Genomic DNA, 23,116 nt, shown 5'->3' with positions numbered 1-23,116 from the left:
ATGAAACTTTTTCCCTAAGGCGGAAACGTGAAAAGTGAAAAATTTCTCCATTAACTTCAATGGTAAAGATTTTCACTTTTCACGTTTCCGCCCTAGGGAAAAAGTTTCATGATCGACCCCCTGCAGTGATGGCGAAAAGGTGAAAATTTAGGGAATTAATAAATTGTATGTATTTTAAAATAAGAATGAAAGTGTGGTAACAGTTTGAAGAGGTATTATTGAAGAGGTTAACCTTTTTGGTATTGCATTACGTTGATAGGATAAAGTAATACATACATAAATAAAAATAATGCTTTTGTGATGTAATTAGGTTTGATATTTATATTTGACAAATTGATATTTTGATAATTATATAGAATGAGGTTTCATCAAATGCAAATTTAGATAAAAATATACTTTAAACGCGTTTTGATACACAATGATATAAGAAAGGTGCATCTTGTGAAATAGAATATTAATCAATCAAGTAAGTGTTTATAATTTATAAATTTGGAAAATACATGTGTGAGCGGAGAATTCAGTTTTGATCAAGATCCGTATTCTAAATTATTCTTTATTTTTTAATTAAACAAAGTTAAATTTAATGACTAATGAAATTAATTTACTTTAAAATTTGCACACATAAAAAACTAATTAAAATTAATTTTGAAAAACAATTTGAATTAAATTACAGTGTAATTTTGAGTATTAGATTACTACATAATAAAATAGTTGTTACAATATATAGATCATTAAAAATAAATGTAATATATATTATATTTGTAAATTAAGTTTATGCAATATAACTAAGAAATATTGCTATTTATTTATGAATTTTTGTACAATTTTTTTTATATAATAAAATTTTTACAGTAAAAGTTATACTGTAAAAACAGGTAGAAACCTTTTTCACGATCGCTTGATAGTTGCAATGACAGAGCCTCTAATGGTGAATTTCGGAACGCAAACTAAACTTCCGCGCATTATTCATACATACCGTTTGTTTTTTGTTCCTGAACTCCCTAAATTAGTGTGCACTTAAAATGAAATAGGTATATATTTGAAAGTTAGCAAAAGCAAGAAGGAACGTTCCAGTGCAGTGTAGGAACAGTGCAGGAACAGAAAACAAGCCTATAATCGCTGTGCGTGAAAAGATTCACGTGAACTCTCTATGAGTGAAAAATGAAAAATGAAAAGTGAAACGTGAAAAGTGAAACGTGAAAAGTTCCACGTGAAATTACATGATTGACCCCCAGCAGTCCATTCCGTATGTCGATGTTGACGGCAGCATTTGGACATAAACGTAAAAATAACTAAGAAAGAAACGTGGTCCTTAAAATCGGTACCCCAGGCATCAATGTAACGCACTGTACATGGGGGTCGATCACGAAACTTTTTCCCTAAGGCGTAAACGTGAAAAATGAAAAATTTCTCCATTAACTTCAATGGTAAAGATTTTCACTTTTTACGTTACCGCCCTAGAGAAAAAGTTTCATGATCGTGCAGTTCACGTGAAACTTTTCACTTTTCACGTTTCCGTCCTAGGGGAAATGTCACATGATAGACTCTCAGGGGGTCAATCATCCGTTTGTTTTCTGTTCCTGAACTCCCTGAATTAGTGTGCACTTAAAATGAAATAGATGTATATTTGAAAGTTAGTGAAAGCAAGAAGGAACGTTCCAGTGTAGTCTAGTGCAGGAATAGAAAACAAGCCTCATGAAACTTTTTCCCTAGGGCGAAAACGTGAAAAGTGAAAATCTTTACCATTGAAGTTAATGGCAAAATTTTTCACTTTTCACGTTTCCGCCTTAGGAAAAAAGTTTCATGATCGACCTCCAGATTCCCCACCAGGGTGCACCCAGACATTATTCTATCCTTGTTTAACATTTGGTAAACAACAAAGATAAAACAACATCATGGTGCACCCGGGTGAGGAATCTGAACGCAGCCTAAGGTACCCATACAGCACAGATAATTCCAACAACATTGCAGCAATGTTGCAATATTGCAGATTGCAATGCAATATTACGGAGACATTGCAGAAACATAAATTAACAATATGCCTGCAACATCGCATGGCATATGCCAGTAATATTCCGAAAACATTGTAATATCATAATATCATAATTTTTTAATAAAGTAGTGGCAATAAAGAGCCAAAGCAGAATATTTGCGTATAATAATATATTAATTTAACTCATCCATAATTATTCATCCGCATTTAGCAAACTAAGATCGGGCGACATTACTAAATTTTCCGCTGAATCTCTACATTCCCTAAGAATACAACTGTCCATATATCGACTGTAAGTCGACTCATCCAAGTCAGGCTTTCAAAGTTGACTGCAAATCGACTTTGCATATACGTCTGCAGACATCCTTCAAATGTTGACTCTAAGGGAGAATTCACACCTTGGCGGAAAAGCAGAAAGCAGAAAGCAGAGAGCCAATCAGAACTCGCGCTGGTAGTAAACAGGTACAGTCTGTAGCAGAATTTTGAAACTATATACTACCAGTAGCGGAATTCTGTAACTCCTTAGCGACAATTCGGTATCGTTACAGCGTCGTTGCGCAGATATTATACATGGTAGAAAAGCTGCGCGACGACACGTAACGATATCCCTAGCTGTCGTTAAGAGTTACAGAATACGGCCACAGGGGCCGTATTCTGTAACTCTGAGGGTGCAGTCCCATGGAGCGTATCAGGCGTATCGCGGATTCGGAACAAAACGTTCACGTACCGAAAGCAGCGGAACGTTCGCGATTGGTCAGATTTTCGATACGCGCAATCCGCGATACGCCTGATACGCTCCATGGGACTGCACCCTAAGAGTTACAGAATACGGCCCCTGTGGCCGTATTCTGTAACTCTTAACGACAGCTAGGGATATCGTTACGTGTCGTCGCGCAGCTTTTCTACCATGTATAATATCTGCGCAACGACGCTGTAACGATACCGAATTGTCGCTAAGGAGTTACAGAATTCCGCTACAGCGCAAGTTTTAATTGGCATTCTACTTTCTGCTTTCCGCTTTTTCGCCAAGGTGTGAATCCCCGCTAAGACATCTAGAAAAAGACATGCGGTCCAGTGGTGCTGTGTGCATCATAGTATTGTTAAGAAACATAAATATTTATATCAATAGATGAAATAGGTCCATATATGAAAAAACCTCGATCTACAGCCCAATGAACAAACAATATTTATTAATTGTTTTTTAATAAAAATTTTTTTATATTTAATTTAATTATTGTATTATATTGATATATATTTTCTAATTGCATCTTATTTAAACAAATAACAGAAAAATTATTCCAGATGCTATTCTGCATTTGCAAAATTAGTAAAAAAAACTATAATTTTATGTTGGTTTATATAAATATTGTGCTTTATTTATACATAATTCATTTTTTCGAAAACATTGACTTGATCTACAAGTTATATACATATATCAGCATAAAGTATTCACAAGTCATTATAAGGGATCAGTTTACAGCGATCACGGAGGTCAAACAACGTTCACTGTAGTCGCGACTTGGATGGGTGACCGCTTGGAAATTTCCAAAAATATTCCCAAAATTTTTTTTTGCAAAAATGTTTTTTAAAATGTTACACAAATATTGTTTTGTTCATTGGAATTATGTGGTGTAATAATATTTATGTGAATATTTTAGAAAAATGGGATGTTTCAATGCAATATTTCAAAAAACGTACATCTTAATGTTGCTGCAATTTTCCAGCAATGTTGCAGCAATGTTTTGCAATCAAAATGCAATATTACAATATTTCAATGAAATCACTCTGCAATGTTCCTGTAATCTCTCTGTGCTGTATGGGTGCCTACTGGGGGTCGATCATGAAACTTTTTCCCTAGGGCGGAAACGTGAAAAATGAAAATCTTTCCGTTTGTTTTTTATTCTTGAACTCCCTGAATTAGTGTACACTCAGCGACTTTGAATCTGTCCATGGAGAAATTTTCTAAACTGAGAAGTCGCTATCTTTCTACATACTTACAGTTCATGATTAACGTAACCAACAAGCTCTAGTCGTTTCATTAACCATGAACAGCGAGTATGTAGAAAGTGGTGACTTCTCAGTTTGGAAAATTTCCCCATGGACAGAATCAAAGTCCTTGGGTGTACACTCAAAATGAAATAGATAGATGTTTAAAAGTTAGCGAAAGCAAGAAGGAACGTTCCAGTGCAGTCTAGTGCAGGAATAGAAAACAAGCCTTTTACCATTGAAGTTAATGGAGAAAGTTTTCACTTTTCACGTTTTCGCCTTAGGGAAAAAGTTTCATGATTGACCTCCTGATGGACGCGGCAAATGCCGCGCGTGGCAACGCGGCACTTCAAAAAAAAAGAGATCTAGGGTTTTTTAATTCTGATACTGCTAGCCGCATGAACGCGGCGTTGTTGCATTTGTCGCGTTGAAGTGAAATTTATCTCCATTTTTTAGTTATAGTGAGACACAAACTGTAATAAAAAATATCTCAGTTGTAAATATCTCATTGTCGGGACTGTAATTAATTTAATCAGCAAATCATGTCTGTGAAAATGAAAGATCAATTGGACAATGCGATGATGCAAAAAGAAAATTAACTAATTGCATTTCTACTTACATTTCTACTTTTTCATCATCAATTTTTATTATTTATTACATAAAAGAAAAGTAGAATGATTTTTGCATGTAATGATTTATAGAATTATTCAACATTGATTTGAACAATAATTTTATTAGTTATCTGAAATTTTTTTTAGAATTTTTATATAAATTGAAACATTTTAGAAATATTAAGAAATCTATATTTTTTTCTCCAAATTTTTTATATATATGTGTATTTTTACATATTCTAAAGTTTACATTAAAAAATCTGAGAACTATTCTAAAAAATATGTTATACAAAAAATCAGGAAAATTTCAAGAAAACTTTTCATCAGAGTATATAAATTTATCTCAGATTTTTAAATATAATTTTCAAAATTTTTAGATGTTTTTTAGTCATTTCCAGAATTTTTCAAAATTTCTGTAATATTTTATAGTTTTTAGAAAATTTTTTATTTTTTTTATAGAATATTAGAATATTTTAGAATTTATGCATACATGAAAAATTTAAAGAAAAAATTTAATTACTTAATATTTTTGCAAAATGTTCTGTAATTTGTATAAAAAGTATATCTCAGAAAAATTTTTACCAGCAATAGATCTAATGATGTCCATGATGTAAGAAACAAGGTGAAACAACGCGCATCGTCGGCGGCTCGATGCGCGGTAAGAGGCGTGGCTCGATGTGGTGAGCCAATGAAATTTGGGTCCAAATATATCCGCGCAATTTGAATACGAAACAATGATATGTATAATCACACGTACTTAAAATGTAGATGTTAAAAAAAATAAATATAAAAATGTAAAAATACTTGAAATTTATTATCTTTAACACAAATTACTGTTTCAATAAACACTGTTGTTATAAACATAAAATACAACAATTTAGCCAAACACATAAGCTCATTCTTATCATTTTCCAAATTTTTTCTAATTCAAGTTTAAAAAATTTGAAATAACAATTATCACAATTTTCATTAATGTACAAAGTCTCAACTTTACCTTCACGTTTTTCCTTTTTTAAGTAGTTTTGAATTTCTCCGATTCACCGATTATTTCCGATTCACGTATAAATACAAGTATAAATACGCCCCAGTACCGAAGCCGTAGCCATATTGAATCTCAAAATTTGGACCCACTTCTGATTGGTCTAGAGTATGGTCCACTGTGCATCTGGTTACTTGTTTCACCTTTCTTCTTACATCATGATGATGTCTTTCTTCTCAAACCGATTTTTCTAGTTTTATCTTTTTTGTATACAATTATTACATACGTTTATAAACTATAAAAAAAAAGAAAATTGAAAAACAAGAAAATTGCAGCAACATTGTAGCAGTGTTGCAATGTTGCATATTGCATTGCAATATTACGGAGATATTGCAAAAACATAAATTAACAATATGCCTGCAACGGGTGGATCTCGATAGCACATGGGATCGATGGCACACCACCACTCACAGCGGCCAATGCCTAGAGTTTTTCCGTTAGTTGGGTTAGATAAGTCAAGATAATTAGTTGGTGAGCTATCGCACCGTGCGCTATAGGATCCTGTCCTCCTGCAACATCGCATGGCATATGCCAGTAATATTCCGGAAACATTGCAATATTATAATTTTTTAATAAAATAGTGGCAATGAAAATCCAAAGCAAAATTTAAAAAATAAAAAAAATAAAAATAAAAAATAAAAATTAAAATTATTAATTAATTAATAATTTTATTATTTATCCATTGAAATTAATAATAAAATTTCGAAAATTTTTGACTTGCATTTTTGACATCAAAACGACATCGTTTCGAGAAACTATTTCTGTATACTATCTCTAAGTATATTTAACCTCCAATCTTGATAATTATAAACAATCATATGTATATATATTACTTTCCTAATTACTATCTTAACTAACATTTTAGTATAAAACTCCATATTACACACAAATATAGAGCAAATATAAACATCTACTAACTTTTGGAATCTCCATATCCACTTTGGCTATCGTTACAACCTTTCAAATTTCGCTCTTGAAATCACTTTTACGATGCCGCAAGTGAAGTTGGATTAATCCAACTTCATTAGACCTGTTCGTGTTGCTGCCCTTTTTGAATTAATTTTTTTGTCGTCTCTCTCTTTCTTACGATCGAATATATATTTATCTCATCTCGAGTGCAAAAATTTTTGGGGATTTCAAGCAACTTGAACAGACCTAAGGCTTGTTTTTTATTCCTGCACTAGACTGCACTGGAACATTTCTTCTTGCTTTCACTAACTTTCAAATATATATCTATTTCATTTTAAGTGCTAATTCAGGGAGTTCAGGAACAGAAAACAAACGGCTATTTGCGACAACGCTGGAGGATTCAGAAGCCCCTAGATCTAGTTCTTTCTGAACTGCCGCGTCGCCGCGCACGGCATTTGCTGCGTCCATCAATAGGCACCTTTAAGCATTTCATGTGCGACAGGCTTGATTGTGAAACACATGTATGTAAGTGTTTCTAATTATTGCAAACCAAGTAAGTTTAATGTAAATATTCTTGATATATTATTAAAGCTTACAATAGTTAGTGATAATAACAGCAGAATACTTATAGCAAAACGTTGCTTATCAAAATTTTACAATGATAAAGTTTTATTACTGTTTTGTTTCTAGCTCCGTAATTGATGGTTATGTTTTGATAAATACAACACGTGAAAATTAATATATATTAAAACAAAATTAAGTTGTGCTTTGGTTTTTATACGTTAAATGATATTCTTACGCAAAGCTGTTATCCAAAATGGTTAAAGCTAAAAAACATTTGTCTGAATCTTTACAACAGAAAAATAAGAAACTAAATCCATTTGAGGTGCACATTAATAGAGACAAACAGAAAGTGTTGGGTCGCAAAAGTAAAAATGATTGTGGACTGCCAGGAGTTTCACGAGCGAAAGCAATTAACAGGCGTAAGCAGAGTCTTCTTCAAGAATATAAATTACAAAATAAAGACAATGTTTTCATAGACAAACGTATTGGTGAGAAGAATTGTGCTATGAGCATGGAAGATAAAGCAATAGCAAGATTTGCTACAGAACGCATAAAAACATATAAAAAGGAAAGTATTTTTAATTTAAATGATGATATTTTGACACATAGAGGACAAACTCTTGAAGAAATTGAAAAATTTGATGATCCAAAGAGTGATGATGAATTTAGTGATAATGAAAATGTTAGTGGCAAGCTACAGAAAAATTTTGTAGAAGCTCATTTTGGTGGAGGCACTTTATCAACAGCAGATTCCACATTATCTAGAAAGGATCTAATTGAGCAACTTATTGTGGAATCAAAGAAACGAAAAGCAGAGAAACAAAAGATACGTGAAGAAACTATCGATCTTACAGAGAAGCTCGATTCTGAATGGAAAGACCTTTTACCCTTTATGTTTGCTTCCAAAAAGTCTAAGGAGGACATTGATGAAATCACCAAAGCTGACACTTATGACATTGCTGTACGGCAATTAAAATTTGAAGCTAGAGGTCATCCATCTGAAAAACTAAAATCAGAGAATGAGATTATTCAAGAAGAAAAACAAAAATTGGAGAAACTCGAGGCTGATAGATTGGCAAGAATGAAAGGATTTATGAGTGATATTAGTAATCAGTATTGGCATAAATCTGCAGATGATCTTGAGGATGGTTTTGTAATGGAAACTGTTATTGAAGATAATGACGACGTTACTTCAATAACTACTGAAACTAGTATTAATGAGGAAAACAGTGAAATTGATGAAAATGTTAATGATGATAAACAAAAAGGGAATAAATTGGAAGATGCTAGTGATAAGAAAACAGTTAAAGGTATAAAAAATAAGAGTATATATACAGAAGCATCTAATATCAAAGATGAATCTGATACAGATTTGAATGATGAAGATTTAGCGATTGAAAATTTAGATGATGAGTCTGAAGACGATTTTTCAGATTTAAAAATGTCTGAATTATCTAGCGAAGATGAAAATAAAACACAAGTTCCAAGGAAAAACGAGAAATATGTTATGTTTATTAATGATTTGACACAAGGTACTAAACAAATAAAACAATCAGATAAGATTTCTTGTAAATCAATATTGAAACAGAGTAACAATACCCACATATTGAATTCATCTGATAAAAATAAAAACCAGGAGATTTATATTAAAAACAATCTCTTGAAGCAAAAAGAGATTATGGAACAGGCACGAAAAGAACTACCTTACATATATAATGTTCCGGAGTGTTTGGAAGAATTAGAAAAACTATTAAGCCATCAGAGTGCAGATTATCAATCAGCGATCATAGATCGTATTATAAAATGCAATCATTGGACATTAGGTAGTAGAAACAAAGAAAAGTTATCAAATTTATTTGTATATTTGTTACAATATATAAACAACTGTGCTTTCACGGAGAACATTGATGATTTAGTTAAATGTTTCCAAATGTTTGACAGGTGATAATTATACTTACTAATTTTATATTCTAAACTATAAATATATGTGTGTGTGTGTGTTTTTGTAAATGTACACACACACACACATGTATATATGTATGTGTGTATGTATATATATATATATACACATACGTATATATATGTATGTATACATATGTAGAGCTTATTTCTATATAACTTTTATTTCAGATTATGTCCTTATCTTTATGATCTAGCACATATGAACCCACAGAATGCTGAAACCTATATACAACAAGTGATCAAGGAGAAACATATTGAATTTGAAAAAAATAAGACAACATATCCTAATATGCAAATGGTGAGATTGTGATACGCACATGTATTTTCTTCAGCTAATTGTGTTTTTTTATCAACAAATATTACATATTATATATTTGTATACATATAGATTATCTATTAAACTAATAGCGTATTTGATTTGTTGACTCGACTCGATTCCAAGTTAATGTCTGTTCTTTTTAGCTGTATTTTTTACACAATTTGTCTCTTTTTTGTAGCTAAAAAGAACACATTGACTCTGAGTCGGGTCGAATCAACAAATCGAATATGCTATAACAGATAGACTTAACAAAAATAATATCAAATGGTTTGAACTCAATTCTATTATGTGCACAGTGGTCATTAAAAAAATTATGTTAAAGAACAGAAGTATACATAACTTTTTCACAGTAACATGAATATTCCCAGACAAAGTCCAACAAGATCATAAGACGTTTTTAAGATGTTAAAATTATTTTTGGAAATGTGTCTATAATTTAATTTTAGATTCTGTGTTGTTTGGATTTTGATATAATAGAAAATGTAATGTTTTCTCTAAAAAGTACAAAGATAGCAAAATTATTTTATAAATAAAAAGTTTTATAGATAACTGCTATCTTTTCATTTTTGGTACTGTAGGTCTATTCTGTAATTTTTAACGATAGTGTCATTATTATTTTTAAGATATAAAATGCATAATATAGAAAAACTATGCAACAACAATGTAATAATGTTATTAAGAGTTATGGAATAGGTTTACTGCAGTCTACCAAACAATTTTCAACATTTCTTATATTAATAATTAACATGTAATACATGATCACAACTTTGGCACCTACGCTGAGATAAAACTTTTTGCTATAGATATGAGTTAATTGTAATTGTAGATCTTACCTACATTACTATCTTTTCCCTTATGCATATAAGGTTTATAAATTATTTTTCAGCTAATATTCTTTAAATTGGTATCCTTGTTATTTCCAACATCTGACTTCAGGCATCCTGTTGTTACTCCTTGTTTAGTATTTATGTCACAAATATTGTTGAAAGCTCGCATCAAGAAATATCGAAGTGATATTTCAAAAGGTCTTTTTATATGTACTCTCATCTTAGAGGTGAGTATACCTAATTTTATTTACATTTCATATTGCAATGTATTTATTTTCTAAACTTGAGAAAATATGTTATTTTAATTTTTTTTTTTTTTTTAATTACAGTATACAACATTAAGCAAACGATTTGCACCGTCCGTGATTAATTTTTTACGGGGTATTATCTACATGGCGACGCCTGCAAATTTAACACAAAAAATCACAATTATTCCACCATTCAAAATTGTGTGTAAAGCTCTAGTGATCAATAAGATGGAAATTGATTTAGACAAAATTGATCCAAATAGCGCACATATGCTTGCAAGTGATTTAATTAATGAAGAATTAGATGACGAATTTAGAATAAGAGCTTTATTGACTACAGTTAATCTGCTTATTGAATTTAAAAACCATCTTCAAGAATTAGAAGCAATATATCCGATATTTGAGCCCATTCTTCAATTGTTAAAAATAAATGAATTCAAACAGTATTCAGTAAACATAAGAAATCATGTAAAAGGACTATGTAAGGAACTCGAATTTCTACGAAAAAAGAAACTGGAATATATTGTGCTTAAGAAGAAAAAGCCAAAACCTTTAAAAACATATGAGCCAAAAATAATGACAGTGTAACTATTACATATTTTTTCTTTTTTAATTTACAGTAAAAGGTATAGCTGCATTTTTATATGAAATCTACCACCACCCCAAAGTAGATTTATTATATGTTAATCTTTAGCTTTCTATGAAAGAACAATTTTCACCAAGTTTTAACCTACTATCCTTCCTATTGCGATAGTGACAAATAAAAACACAATTCAATTATATTTTTTCAAATTCACTATGAAAAAAACTATGAAAAAAATAAGTGATGTTTTGTTCATCAAGATATATATCTAAAAATTTTTGGAGATTTTTAAGATGTAAGTTTAAATTTAAAAAATTCAAGAAGTATTAAATCATCAAATTTTAAGTGAAATTATTAAGTGATTAACTTTAGATAAAAAAAAAAAAATAAACTTCAATGTTAAAAATATTAAAAATACGATTTTTTTCAAGTTTTTACGCAGAAAATTCATTTAATATTTAATGTATGAACTTTCGAATATTCTATTTTATGTGTCTAATTATTAATTGTATATTTCAATAACTTAAATTTTGTTTATATAAAAAGATAATATAATAGTTTTTTTTCTTTTGCTGAAAGCTTGGTGAAAATTGTTCTTTCATAGAGGACTAAATATTGAGGTGTGATAAATCTGATCATTTTGGAATGGAGGCAGATTTCATTTACAAATTCGGCTATATCTTTTAGAGATTTTTATAATTATAGTTTATTAATATATATAATATTTGTGTGCGTACGTGCGTGTGTATAATGTAGAACGCATATAATAATTTGTTATTAAAATAAATATTAATAGTACAATAATATACGATGTTATTTTAAATATTATTTTTTTGCAGATATGATGATAAACGATATAAGTCTGCATCAAAGGAAAAAATAGAAAAGGAAAAATTATTGCACAAGTATAAGAGGGAGTTTAAAGGTGCAATTCGTGAAATAAGAAGAGATCGTGACTTCTTAGCCAAAGTACAAATCGGGCAGCAAATTAAGAGCGATGCTGAACGCAAACATAAAGTGAAAGAAATTTTCGGCGAAGCTGCCATACAGCAAAGCGAGTTTAAAAAGATGAAGAAGAGAAAGTAAGAGATTGAAAGAGTATAAATATGAAACAAGTTATAAATATATATTTTTAGCACACACACACACACACACACACACACACACACACACACACACACACACACACACACACACACACACACACACACATATATATATATATATATATACAGGGTAGGATAAAAGTTCGGGTACACCCTCATAACTTTTGAACGAATCTAGATAGAAAGTTGAAATTTGGAGAGGTTTATATAAGATCATGAAAGCTATTTACTGATCTTATCAGTTTGAGTTTGGATGGCGTCGCCAAGGTCACATCGAAATCACATTAACTGTTTTAAATGAAACACCCTATTTTTGATTCCAGAATCTAATACCTGGCGTCAAAAACTTTCCAAAACCCTACAAGAAAGTTTATTTTTGTTAAGTACTTTCCGAGCTATGACGCTTGAAAGTTACAGTACACTGTAGCTTTCAAGCCTCACAATTCGGAAAGTACTAAACGAAAATAAATTTTTTGTAGGGTTTTGGAAAGCTGTTGACACCAGCTATTAGATTTTGGAATCAAAAATTGGGTGTTCTATTTAAAAAAAGTAATGTGATTTCGATGTGACCTTGGCGACGCTATCCAAGCTCAAACTGATAAGATCAGTAAATAGATGATCCTATGTAACCTCTCCAAAGTTCAACTTTCTCTCTAGATTCGATCAAAAGTTATGAGGGCGTACCTGGACTTTTGTCCCACCCTGTGTGTGTGCGTGCGTGCGTGCGTGCGTGCGTGCGTGCGTGCGTGCGTGCGTGCGTGCGTGCGTGCGTGCGTGCGTGCGTGCGTGCGTGCGTGCGTGCGTGCGTGCGTGCGTGCGTGCGTGCGTGCGTGCGTGCGTGCGTGCGTGCGTGCGTGCGTGCGTGCGTGCGTGCGTGCGTGCGTGCGTGCGTGCGTGCGTGCGTGCGTGCGTGCGTGCGTGCGTGCGTGCGTGCGTGCGTGCGTGCGTGCGTGCGTGCGTGCGTGCGTGCGTGCGTGCGTGCGTGCGTGCGTGCGTGCGTGCGTGCGTGCGTGCGTGCGTGCGTGCGTGCGTGCGTGCGTGCGTGCGTGCGTGCGTGCGTGCGTGCGTGCGTGCGTGCGTGCGTGCGTGCGTGCGTGCGTGCGTGCGTGCGTGCGTGCGTGCGTGCGTGCGTGCGTGCGTGCGTGCGTGCGTGCGTGCGTGCGTGCGTGCGTGCGTGCGTGCGTGCGTGCGTGCGTGCGTGCGTGCGTGCGTGCGTGCGTGCGTGTGCGTGCGTGCGTGCGTGCGTGCGTGCGTGCGTGCGTGCGTGCGTGCGTGCGTGCGTGCGTGCGTGCGTGCGTGCGTGCGTGCTGCTGCGTGCGTGCGTGCGTGCGTGCGTGCGTGCGTGCGTGCGTGTGTATAAATGAGTATACATGTTTCACACTTTTTACATACATGATTTTTTAACGATAGATTTTCGATTATTTGGAAGAGGAATTTTTCTTAAAAAAATTGCAATAATATAATTATCAAATTACAAGCAATTAAAGATTTTTTGCAATTTTTAGACGTTCGGCAATAAAATATATCAATAAAATGATTATAAAATATGAATTACATACGATTATAAAAAAAAATAATTTTTTATGTATTGTTAAAAAATTTCATGTTTATATTGTATAATTTATAAACATATTATTTTTATTTTAGATGAGATTTACTTCAATAAAATATTTGATTTTAATTTTACAAGGACATTATTAACATTAAAGGAAATTGCAATAAGTGATAATTTTTCTTTAGGCTAGTCGCCACAGCTATATTGAATTTGTGATGTTATAAGCAAGAAATTACATGTAAAAGAGCGAGAAAAACACGTTTCTTTTACATGCCATTTCTAAATAAAAAAAAATTGAATAAAACAAAATAATGAGATTACTTATAGAAATATGTTTCTATTTTCCTTTTCTCTTGTGAGAGTCAGTATATAGTCATAAAAGATGAAGTAAAGCCTATTCAACCAGGAAACATGGATAGCCGTTGAAAGGAGTGAAAAATATGCTTTTATGTATAGCATTCAAATATAACTTTACTTGCAGTCCATTTTTTACGAATTTGGTAAATACGAAAAAAGCCACATTTTCACTCTCAAGCACATAATAACAAAATGGCATGCAAGGCAAAATTTCATCGTCAAAACATCACTTTTCACATTTTTTAATTCTAATTTTTTCTGCGAGACTACGTCAACGTGGTTAATTATTCAGGAGCTTTAATTATGAGTAAAAATAAAACAAATTGCTCTATTATTAAATTATTATATTTGAATCTGATATTTTGCTAACGAGTAAAGCTTTTTATTGGACCTCAGATTTCAACCGCATATGGTTTTTCCGAATCTATTTCGAAGGAAAATAACAACCTAGAAAGATTTCCGTCTGAGAGTAGGCAATTCGCTGTGGGCATGGGAATGAATTTTTGAGATTTTTTGATATATGGATCTTATTTTCCTTATTATATATTTCAGGTCACAGCTCATGAATGACTGGATCGATTTTCAATTGCAAACAAGCATCTTTATTTCGATGATCCTAATTCATTTTGTTTCGATGCTTGTTGTACTCTTAGAACATGTAGTATATGTTCTAAGGTTGTACTTTGAACAACCATTGCGCATCTTGCGCAGTACATACCGAAAAATCTCAAAACTTCATTTCCATGCCTACACCGAACTGCTTACTCTTAGACGGAAATCTTTCTAGGTTGTTGTTTTCCTTCGAAATAGATTCGAAAAAACCATATGCGGTTGAAATTGAATCTGAGGCGGCTCAATGGAAATCTTGACTCGTAAGATGCTGGAGTGTAAGCGTTTTGTATTTGTAAAAAAAAAAACATTGTACTATATCAACTTAACAACACATACAACGCATGTAACGTATTATACATAAGCGTATGTATATCATGTATATGTATATACATAAAATAAAAAAATGCAATATTTAATTTGTTTTTAAATATGTTTATAATTATCTGATACACTACAGATTAAATTAATATAAATTATTGTTATTTATAATACAATAGATCTTTATAGTTGCATTAAATTTTTTGCTTATAAAATGAAATGGATTTAGTTCGATGGTGAAAAAAAAGATGGAAAGTCTAAAAAAATGAGCTACAAAGAACAAATCCAATATACACTCAACAGCATATTCAACAAATTAAAGGATCACCTATTCTGACTCCGAAAAATGGGCATAATTCAAGAGAGTGTAACTTTGTCAAAAATACTCGTAAAATAATGTTAAAAAAAGCATTTTAAAGCTTGAAATCTCTAGTTTTTAGATTGATAAGTCATTAAACGATTTACAGATTGTTTACGAAGTTACATGGATCCAAATGGGGCTGCGTCAAATCTCAAAATTTTTTACAAACTTTGCAAAGTTCCACGACGTGAAATATTGCACGCAAATACGGTTTACAGCATTCGAAAACGTGAATCCTTATCTTTAATTTGCGTACTTGTTGAATATTGTATGATTTTTTTCACCGAATTATTCAACATGGAAAAAAACCATTTTTGCTTCAGTGTTGAATAATTCAGTGAAAAAAAATCGTATAATGCTCAACAAATACGCAAATTAAAGTTAAAGATTTACGCTTTTGAACACTGTAAAAAAGCAGATTGTACTATATCAACTTAACAGCACATACAACGCATGTAACGTATTATACATAAGCGTATTTGCGTACAATTTTTAATTCACGTCAAATAAACTCGCAAAATTCGTAACAAACTTTGCCGCATCTTTATTTGTATCCGTATAGCTCCGTAAAAGATCAATATATGTATTCAAAGTCGATATTAACTCTTAAACACATAGTGGGTCTGCTAGACCCTCCCGAAAAAACTTTACTTTAGTACCATTTTATTTTAGTTAAGCAATGAAGTTGATTAACCGTATCAGTCGATAGACTAGACTTCATACTTTTTTTCCACCTAGTCCGAATCCTAGATCTTTTTTCTCATTCCGTCTTCACACAGTAAGCGATCGAAAATCTAGGGTAATTTTTAATATGTGTTTAAGAGTTCAAAGTATGTAAAAACAGTAAGCTGTAAAATGCGTTTTGAAACATTTGATTTATTATTTTTGTTTATCATGTTACACTCTCTTTTGGAGAGTGATCCTTTAATTTTGCTATTGAATGCTCATTTAATCTTTGTTAAAGTCGATATTTGAACTTCGTAAAAAAAATTGTGAAACGATCTTCCTGGGCTCATCAAAATCGAAGATGGATACTTCCATAGTACACGGACAGGTGCGCGTACTATGCGTTATGGAGTGGTTTTTAATTATTTTTAGAAAATAGAAATGTTCCATCATAACTTTATCATATACCGTTAAATTCGTAATAAAATAAGCTTTATTTTGCTTATAAAGAGAAATAAAAATTTAAAAAAAAAGGTAAGTAGTGGCGGAAAGTATAAAAAAAAAACATTAAAAAAAAATTTTTTTTGCTATTATTAAGTACTTTTCGAGCCATTCAACTTTTATTTAGAACATTTTTTTCTATCTCTTATAGTTTCGACGATATACGCTTCAAATAAAAAAACCGATTTTCTTCAAAGGAGTGTTTTACCCCCTTAAACTGAACTTGGGCACGAACAAAAAATATTTTTGTGTTATGGATGAACTCTTCTATGTGTACACAATATTTCAGAATTTTTGAATTTTCTGGTTTGCAAACCTTCCTTGTCAGTGAAAAAAATTGTACAACACTCAGCAAGTACGCAAATTAAAGGTAAAGATTCACGCTTTCAAATGTTGTCAACCGCATTTGCGTGCAATTTTTATTTTACGTCGCTTTGCAAAGTTTGTAAAAAATTTTGAGATTTGACAAATTCCTATTTGAATTTGCGTAACTTCATAAACAATCTGTAAATCGTTTAATGACTTATCAATCTCAAAACTAGAGATTTCAAGCTGTAAAATTATTTTTTCAACATTTTTTTACAAAGTTTTTTTATATTTTTTAAGTACACAAGATTATTTTTGACAAAGTTACACTCTCTTGAATTATGCCTATATATTTTTCAGAGTTAGAATAAGTGATCCTTTAATTTTGCTGTCAAGTGTATATCAATTTCTGTCAATAGATAGAATTGATATACTAGTTTGGCAGTCTCATTTCCTTGTTTTTGCAGAGATGCTTTTGAAACCATACAACTTTTGACTGAAACATTTTCTTGTAAAATGCAAGGGAACGGAAATATTTGGGGTGATCGATTAAAATGGGTCACCCTGCATAGAGTATCTCGACTCTACAATATAATTTAAATTGTCATAATTATGGTATGACTTCTATATACTTATTTCTAAAGTATTTTAAATTGAAAACATACTTAACTTTAAAGTGTACTTTGAGTTTAAAGTACTTTCAGAAATATAATTTTAATTATTGTATATTCAGAGGATTAAGATTACTGATACTTCAAAAAAATTTCAGTAATTTCTTACTATGAGCTTAAAGTACTTAAAAAATATTTAATATTATATTCAGAGGATTACACGTATCAAAAAGTTATAATAAAAATTATATATAAAATACATTTAGTGTTTTTATGATACTTTTTTTTTATTATTTGCAATTTAATTCATATAACAAATGTAAATATGATTTATGAAATATTTAATTAAAAAGGCACAATATATAAAAAAATAATATTTTGTTTGCATAACGTTCTTGTACTCCTACTATTAGCACACGCTGTAAGTGGACTTACAAGGAAAGGTACGGAAGTCTCCACCGATTTTGATGAGCCTTTAATATATTGTAGTACGGATACATATTTTTTTATACGTGTCTGTTTTCACTTTTAAAGGGTGAAACACTCTTTTGAAACTATAATAGAAAAAAAATGTTGTGAATGAAACTTGAATGGTTTGAAAATGAATACTCATCTTTATAACAGTAATAATAAATCAAATCATATTCTATTTTTATTTATTCATGATCTGTCATTTGTCATCATGAACTCTATTATTCTTAATCATGAATGTATAGTTTTTGAAATTCTTATTATTTATATTTAGTTATATGTAAACATGAAATTAAATAAATGGCGCGCTTGTGTTGTTTTAGTGATATGAAATATTATACAATAGAAGTGTTATTTTTAAACCTATCATATACAGTAAATTTTCAAATTAAGCTTTTTAAAATTAGATAAATTTTTTGCTTGAGTATGATAACATATCCTAACAAATATCCGGACGACTTTTTAATATATTGTAATACAGATCAAAATAAGGGACACACATTTTTTTATAAAGGATTTAAAGAAGGCTGAGAATGTAAAAATTTTTAAATAAAAGACAAAAGAAATTAAAAATGCAATTGAACACTAGTTTGAAATTTTTTTTAATGACCACGTATATCTTAGAAAATAACATTTCAGAGGTAAACGTCAGGATATTTGTTAGGATATGTTATCATACTCAAGCAAAAAATTTATCTAATTTTAAAAAGCTTAATTTAAAAATTTACTGTATGTGATAGGTTTGAAAACACTTCTATTCTATAATAGGCTTGTTTTCTATTCCTGCACTAGACTGTACTGGAACGTTCCTTCTTGCTTTCGCTAACTTTCAAACATCTATTGACATCTATCTATTTCATTTTAAGTGTACACTAATTCAGGGAGTTCAGGAATAGAAAACAAACGGAATATTTCATATCACTAGAACAACACAAGCGCGCCATTTATTTAATTTCATGTTTACATATAACTAAATATAAATAATAAGAATTTCAAAAATTATACATTCATGGTTAAGAATAATAGAGTTCACTATCACAAATGACAGATCATGTTCTTGATGACAGATTATAAATAAACAAAAATAGAATATAATTTGATTTATTATTATCCTATCAATAGACAATGTTTTTTAAATATTTAAAAAACATTTAAAAAATATTGTTTCCTGATAGGCTAAATGTCTATAAAATTATCATTAATAGTAGTATACATTAATATCACATTCTTGTAATTGATACCCGTATGTATGTACAGTCATGAGCTAAAAGGTTGCAACACATTTTCTTCGATGATTTTTGGAATGTAGACTTGCTCATCGAATGGCGAATGTAATTGGTTCTTACCTGTGGATTCAACCAATTACGTTCGCCGATTAATGAGCAAGTCTACATTCCAAAAACCATCGAAGAAAATATGTTGCAACCTTTTAGTTTACGACTGTACAACTCTTTTATGTTTTTTATATAACCAAAATCTACACAGAACTTAAAATTTAAACATGTTATAATTATTTATTTTATAATTATTTAAAATACAATAACGTTTATACTTAGCACACGTAATACAATTGCATTTTTGTATTAAAAACAAATATTATACACGAGTTATCAACTTCCAAGCACACGAGATTATCATATCTCAATAACTTCTGAATCGATCAAGTTCTAAATATTACTCTCAAACGATGGGCAAAGTTTTATAATGAAAATGTTTTTATTTTTTCTATCGGTATTCTATGGACGGAGATATCACAATGAAAAGTTCATGTCTGAAATGTTATTTTCTCAGATATACGTGGTCATTAAAAAAATTTTCAAACTAGTGTTCAATTGCATTCTTAATTTCTTTTGTCTTTTATTTAAAAACTTTTACATTCTCAGCCTTCTTTAAATCTTTTCTACTTTTTTCCTATTTTACACTCTCACAATTCTTTCCTCTTTCTTACATTATTTCACACATTTTTTAAAATTTTTACTAAAAGAGACAATGTTCGGTTAATGAAATAATAATTCTTAAAACACAAAATGTTAATATACCATGATATGCATCTATTATTTAAAAAAACTTCAAATTCATGCAGAATTACATTTCTAATTTCTTTCGTACTTCATTTAAAACTTCAACTTCTCCATCTTCTTTAATTTAAATTCTTTCTGCTTTCTATTTTTTATTTATTTTACTCTCTCACAATTGTTCCTCCTTCCTTCTTATATTATTTCATGTCTCTTTGTTTCTTTATCCTTATTGCACATATTTTAAAATCTTTACTAAAAGAGATAATGTTCGATTAAAGAAATTTTCATTTCTATAACACAAAACCTCATAACATGATATTTACCAATTATTGAAAAAATTCTCAAACTCGCGTACAATTGCATTTTTAATTTCTTTTGTTCTTTGTTTACAATTCTTTGTTTACAATTCTTTATCTTTATATAATACAGGTATTTAAAGATTATTTTATTTTACATATATTGAGGGTTGTACAAAAATTACAAATTTATAAAATTTTAATTAATTTCAGCAAGTTAAAATAGCATATTAATTTTTTCTAAGATACAGATAAAAATATTTGTCGTCTTTAAAAAGATTGAACTTCTCTCCAATTCAATTTTATAAATTCGCCATTTATATCCTTGTGTTTTCGGAACTCATTAAGCTAGAATTTTATTAATACATTTGTTGGCTTGCATCTTATTATTTATAAACTTCTTTTAATAATTTTAATACTTTAAAATATTAAATATTAATTGTATCAATAAATATTTAAGAAGATAATTACTTCAGAAATTGTAAAGAAATCTTTGTGTTATTCATATAAACAGGCATAAATACGAAGGGCGTTCGATGAGTAATGCAACACATTTTTTTTTTTCAGAGCAGGATGGTTTTATTCAGGATTCAAATGCACTATATTGTTCCCCAATTCTTTGGCCATAAAATCATATTTTTTGACTAATTTTTGTTCAATTCTATGGTTTTACGCTACCTTAATGTGAGAACCTGTATACCGCCATGGTACCACTCTACTGGTCTGTGTCTGACAATTAGATTAGTTGAAAAATAGGGTTTTGTAGCCAAAAAATTGGGGAACAATATGGTGTATTTGAATCCTGAATAAAACCATTCTACTCTGAGAAAAAAAATGTGTTGCATTACTTATTGAACAGCCCACGTAATTTAAAATAAATGACTAACTTGAGAAGATTATATGGGAATAATAACTGGAAATATAATCCACGTAACACATGTTGGATTAGAGTTTATATTGCAGGATCCGTGATACACGTAATAAATTAAACAATCCGTCGAAATAAAAAAAAACAGATAACATAGATAAAATTATATTAGAGAAGTTTTTATTTTTATGACATAAAATATCAAAATATCATGTAATATTAGCACATTATTAGAAAAGAACCTTCAAACTGGTGTAGAATTGATGTCTTAATTTTATTCATACTTTATTTAAAAATCTTAATCTTCTCAAACACGTTCAATTACTTTCTCCTTTCAATTTTATTTCCATTCTAAACTCCTTAGATACTTTCTCTTTCCTTCCTTCCTTTTTCTATTATTCTATTCAAAAATCCTTACCTTCTCAAACACCATAAATTCCTTACTCCAATTTTATATTCATTCTGAACTCCTTTGATCTTTCCACTTTCCTTCCTTTCTTTTCATATTATTCTATTCCTCTTTTTTTCTTTCTTTTTAATACACATTTTTAAAAAACTTTACAAAGTAGATAATATTCTATAAGAGAAATTTTTATTCTTATGACAAAAATTATAAAAATATCACATGATATTCACCCGTTATTAAAAAAAAACCTTCAAACCAGTATTTAACAGTATTCTTAATTTTATTTATCTTTAATTTAAAAACCTTAACATTCTTAAACATATTCAATTACTTTCTCCTACCAATTTTATTTTTATTCTAAACTCCTTCGATTTTTCTTGCTTCCATTCTTTTTATATCTTTTTTATTCAAAAACCTTTACCTTTTTCAAAACCTTCAATTCCTTTCTCCATTTAATTTTATTTCCATTTTACAGTCCTTTGATCCTTCCTCCTTCCTTCCTTCCTTCCTTTTACACTATTCTATTCTCTTTTTTTCTTTATCTTCATTTTAAAATATTTACTAAAATAGATAATATTTTATTAGTGAAACTTTTATTTTTATGACACAAAATATCAAAATATCATGTACTATACGCCCATTATTTAAAAAAGCTTCAAACTGCTGTTTAATTGATGTCTTAATTTTATTCATCCCTTATTTAAAAATTTTGACTCTCCAACACACCTTCAATTCCTTTCTCCTTTCAATTTTATTTCCATTTTACACTCCTTAGATCCTTCCTCTTTCCTTCCTTTTTTTATTATTCTATTCCTCTTCTTTTCTTTATCTTCATTTAACATTTTTAAGAAATTTTAGTAAAACATATTTTATTAGTGAATCTTTTTTATAACACAAAATATCAAAGTATCATGTAATATTTGATCATTACTAAAAAAAAACCTTTAAACTGGTGTTTAATTAATGTCTTAATTTTATTCATCCTTCATTTAAAAATTTTAACATTCTCCAATACCTTCAATTCTATTCTTTCAATTTTATTTCTATTTTAAACTCCTTGGATCCTTCCTCCTTCCTTCCTTTGATTATATATTATTCTATATCTCTTCTTTTCTTTATTATTATTATCAATTTTTTATTATTATCATTCTTTATTATCATATTTTTATAAAACTTTAATATAATATATAATATTCTATTGGAGAAATTTTTATTTATATGGTACAAAATATTGCGTAATATTCGCACATTATTAAAAAAAAAGTTTCAAACTGGTCTTCAATTGATGTCTTAATTTTATTCATCCTTTAATAAAAAATTTTAACCTTCTCAAACGCCTTCAATTACTTTCAATTTTATTTTCATTCTAAACTTCTTTGATCCTTTCTCCTTCGTTCTTATTTTTTGTATTATTTCATTCAAAAATCTTTACCATTTTTAAAACCTTCAACTACTTTTTTCTTTCAAATTTATTTTTTTTTCTAAACTCCTTCGATCTTTCTTTTCTTCTTCCTTCATTTCCTATCATTCTAATCAAAAACCTTATTTTCTTCAAAACTTTCAATTCATTTCTCCTTTCAATTTTATTTCCATTCTACACTCCTTTGATGCTTTCTTCTTCCT

The 23,116-nt window shown here is 30.2% G+C and overlaps 2 protein-coding genes across 2 annotated transcripts in view; both read left to right on the top strand.

Moving 5' to 3' along the window:
* Nucleotides 1-23,116, top strand: part of LOC120357578 (methionine aminopeptidase 1D, mitochondrial-like) — a 217,515-nt gene that overhangs the window by 3,248 nt on the left and 191,151 nt on the right. The window lies entirely within an intron of this gene.
* LOC105197323 (nucleolar protein 14 homolog) lies at nucleotides 6,943-15,087 on the top strand. Its single transcript, XM_011163621.3, has 7 exons — nucleotides 6,943-7,091; nucleotides 7,229-9,043; nucleotides 9,233-9,362; nucleotides 10,270-10,437; nucleotides 10,540-11,042; nucleotides 11,881-12,123; nucleotides 13,795-15,087. The coding sequence occupies exons 2-7, from the start codon at nucleotides 7,356-7,358 to the stop codon at nucleotides 13,796-13,798; spliced, it is 2,736 nt and encodes a 911-aa protein (XP_011161923.2). The 5' UTR covers nucleotides 6,943-7,091; nucleotides 7,229-7,355; the 3' UTR covers nucleotides 13,799-15,087.

The sequence above is a fragment of the Solenopsis invicta genome, chromosome 4 (assembly GCF_016802725.1).
Source record: "Solenopsis invicta isolate M01_SB chromosome 4, UNIL_Sinv_3.0, whole genome shotgun sequence".
Classification (NCBI taxonomy): Eukaryota; Metazoa; Arthropoda; class Insecta; order Hymenoptera; family Formicidae; genus Solenopsis; species Solenopsis invicta.
The sequence above is the reverse complement of the archived record's forward strand: the minus strand, read 5'-3'. Positions and strand labels throughout refer to the sequence as shown.

Bases quoted from the DNA above. Each gene is read 5' to 3' on its own strand.
- LOC105197323 (XM_011163621.3), top strand. From the start codon at position 7,356: ATGGTTAAAGCTAAAAAACATTTGTCTGAATCTTTACAACAGAAAAAT. The intron at 9,363-10,269 runs GTGAGATTGTGA...ATTATTTTTCAG, and splicing joins CATATCCTAATATGCAAATG to CTAATATTCTTTAAATTGGT. The intron at 11,043-11,880 runs GTAACTATTACA...ATTTTTTTGCAG, and splicing joins GAGCCAAAAATAATGACAGT to ATATGATGATAAACGATATA.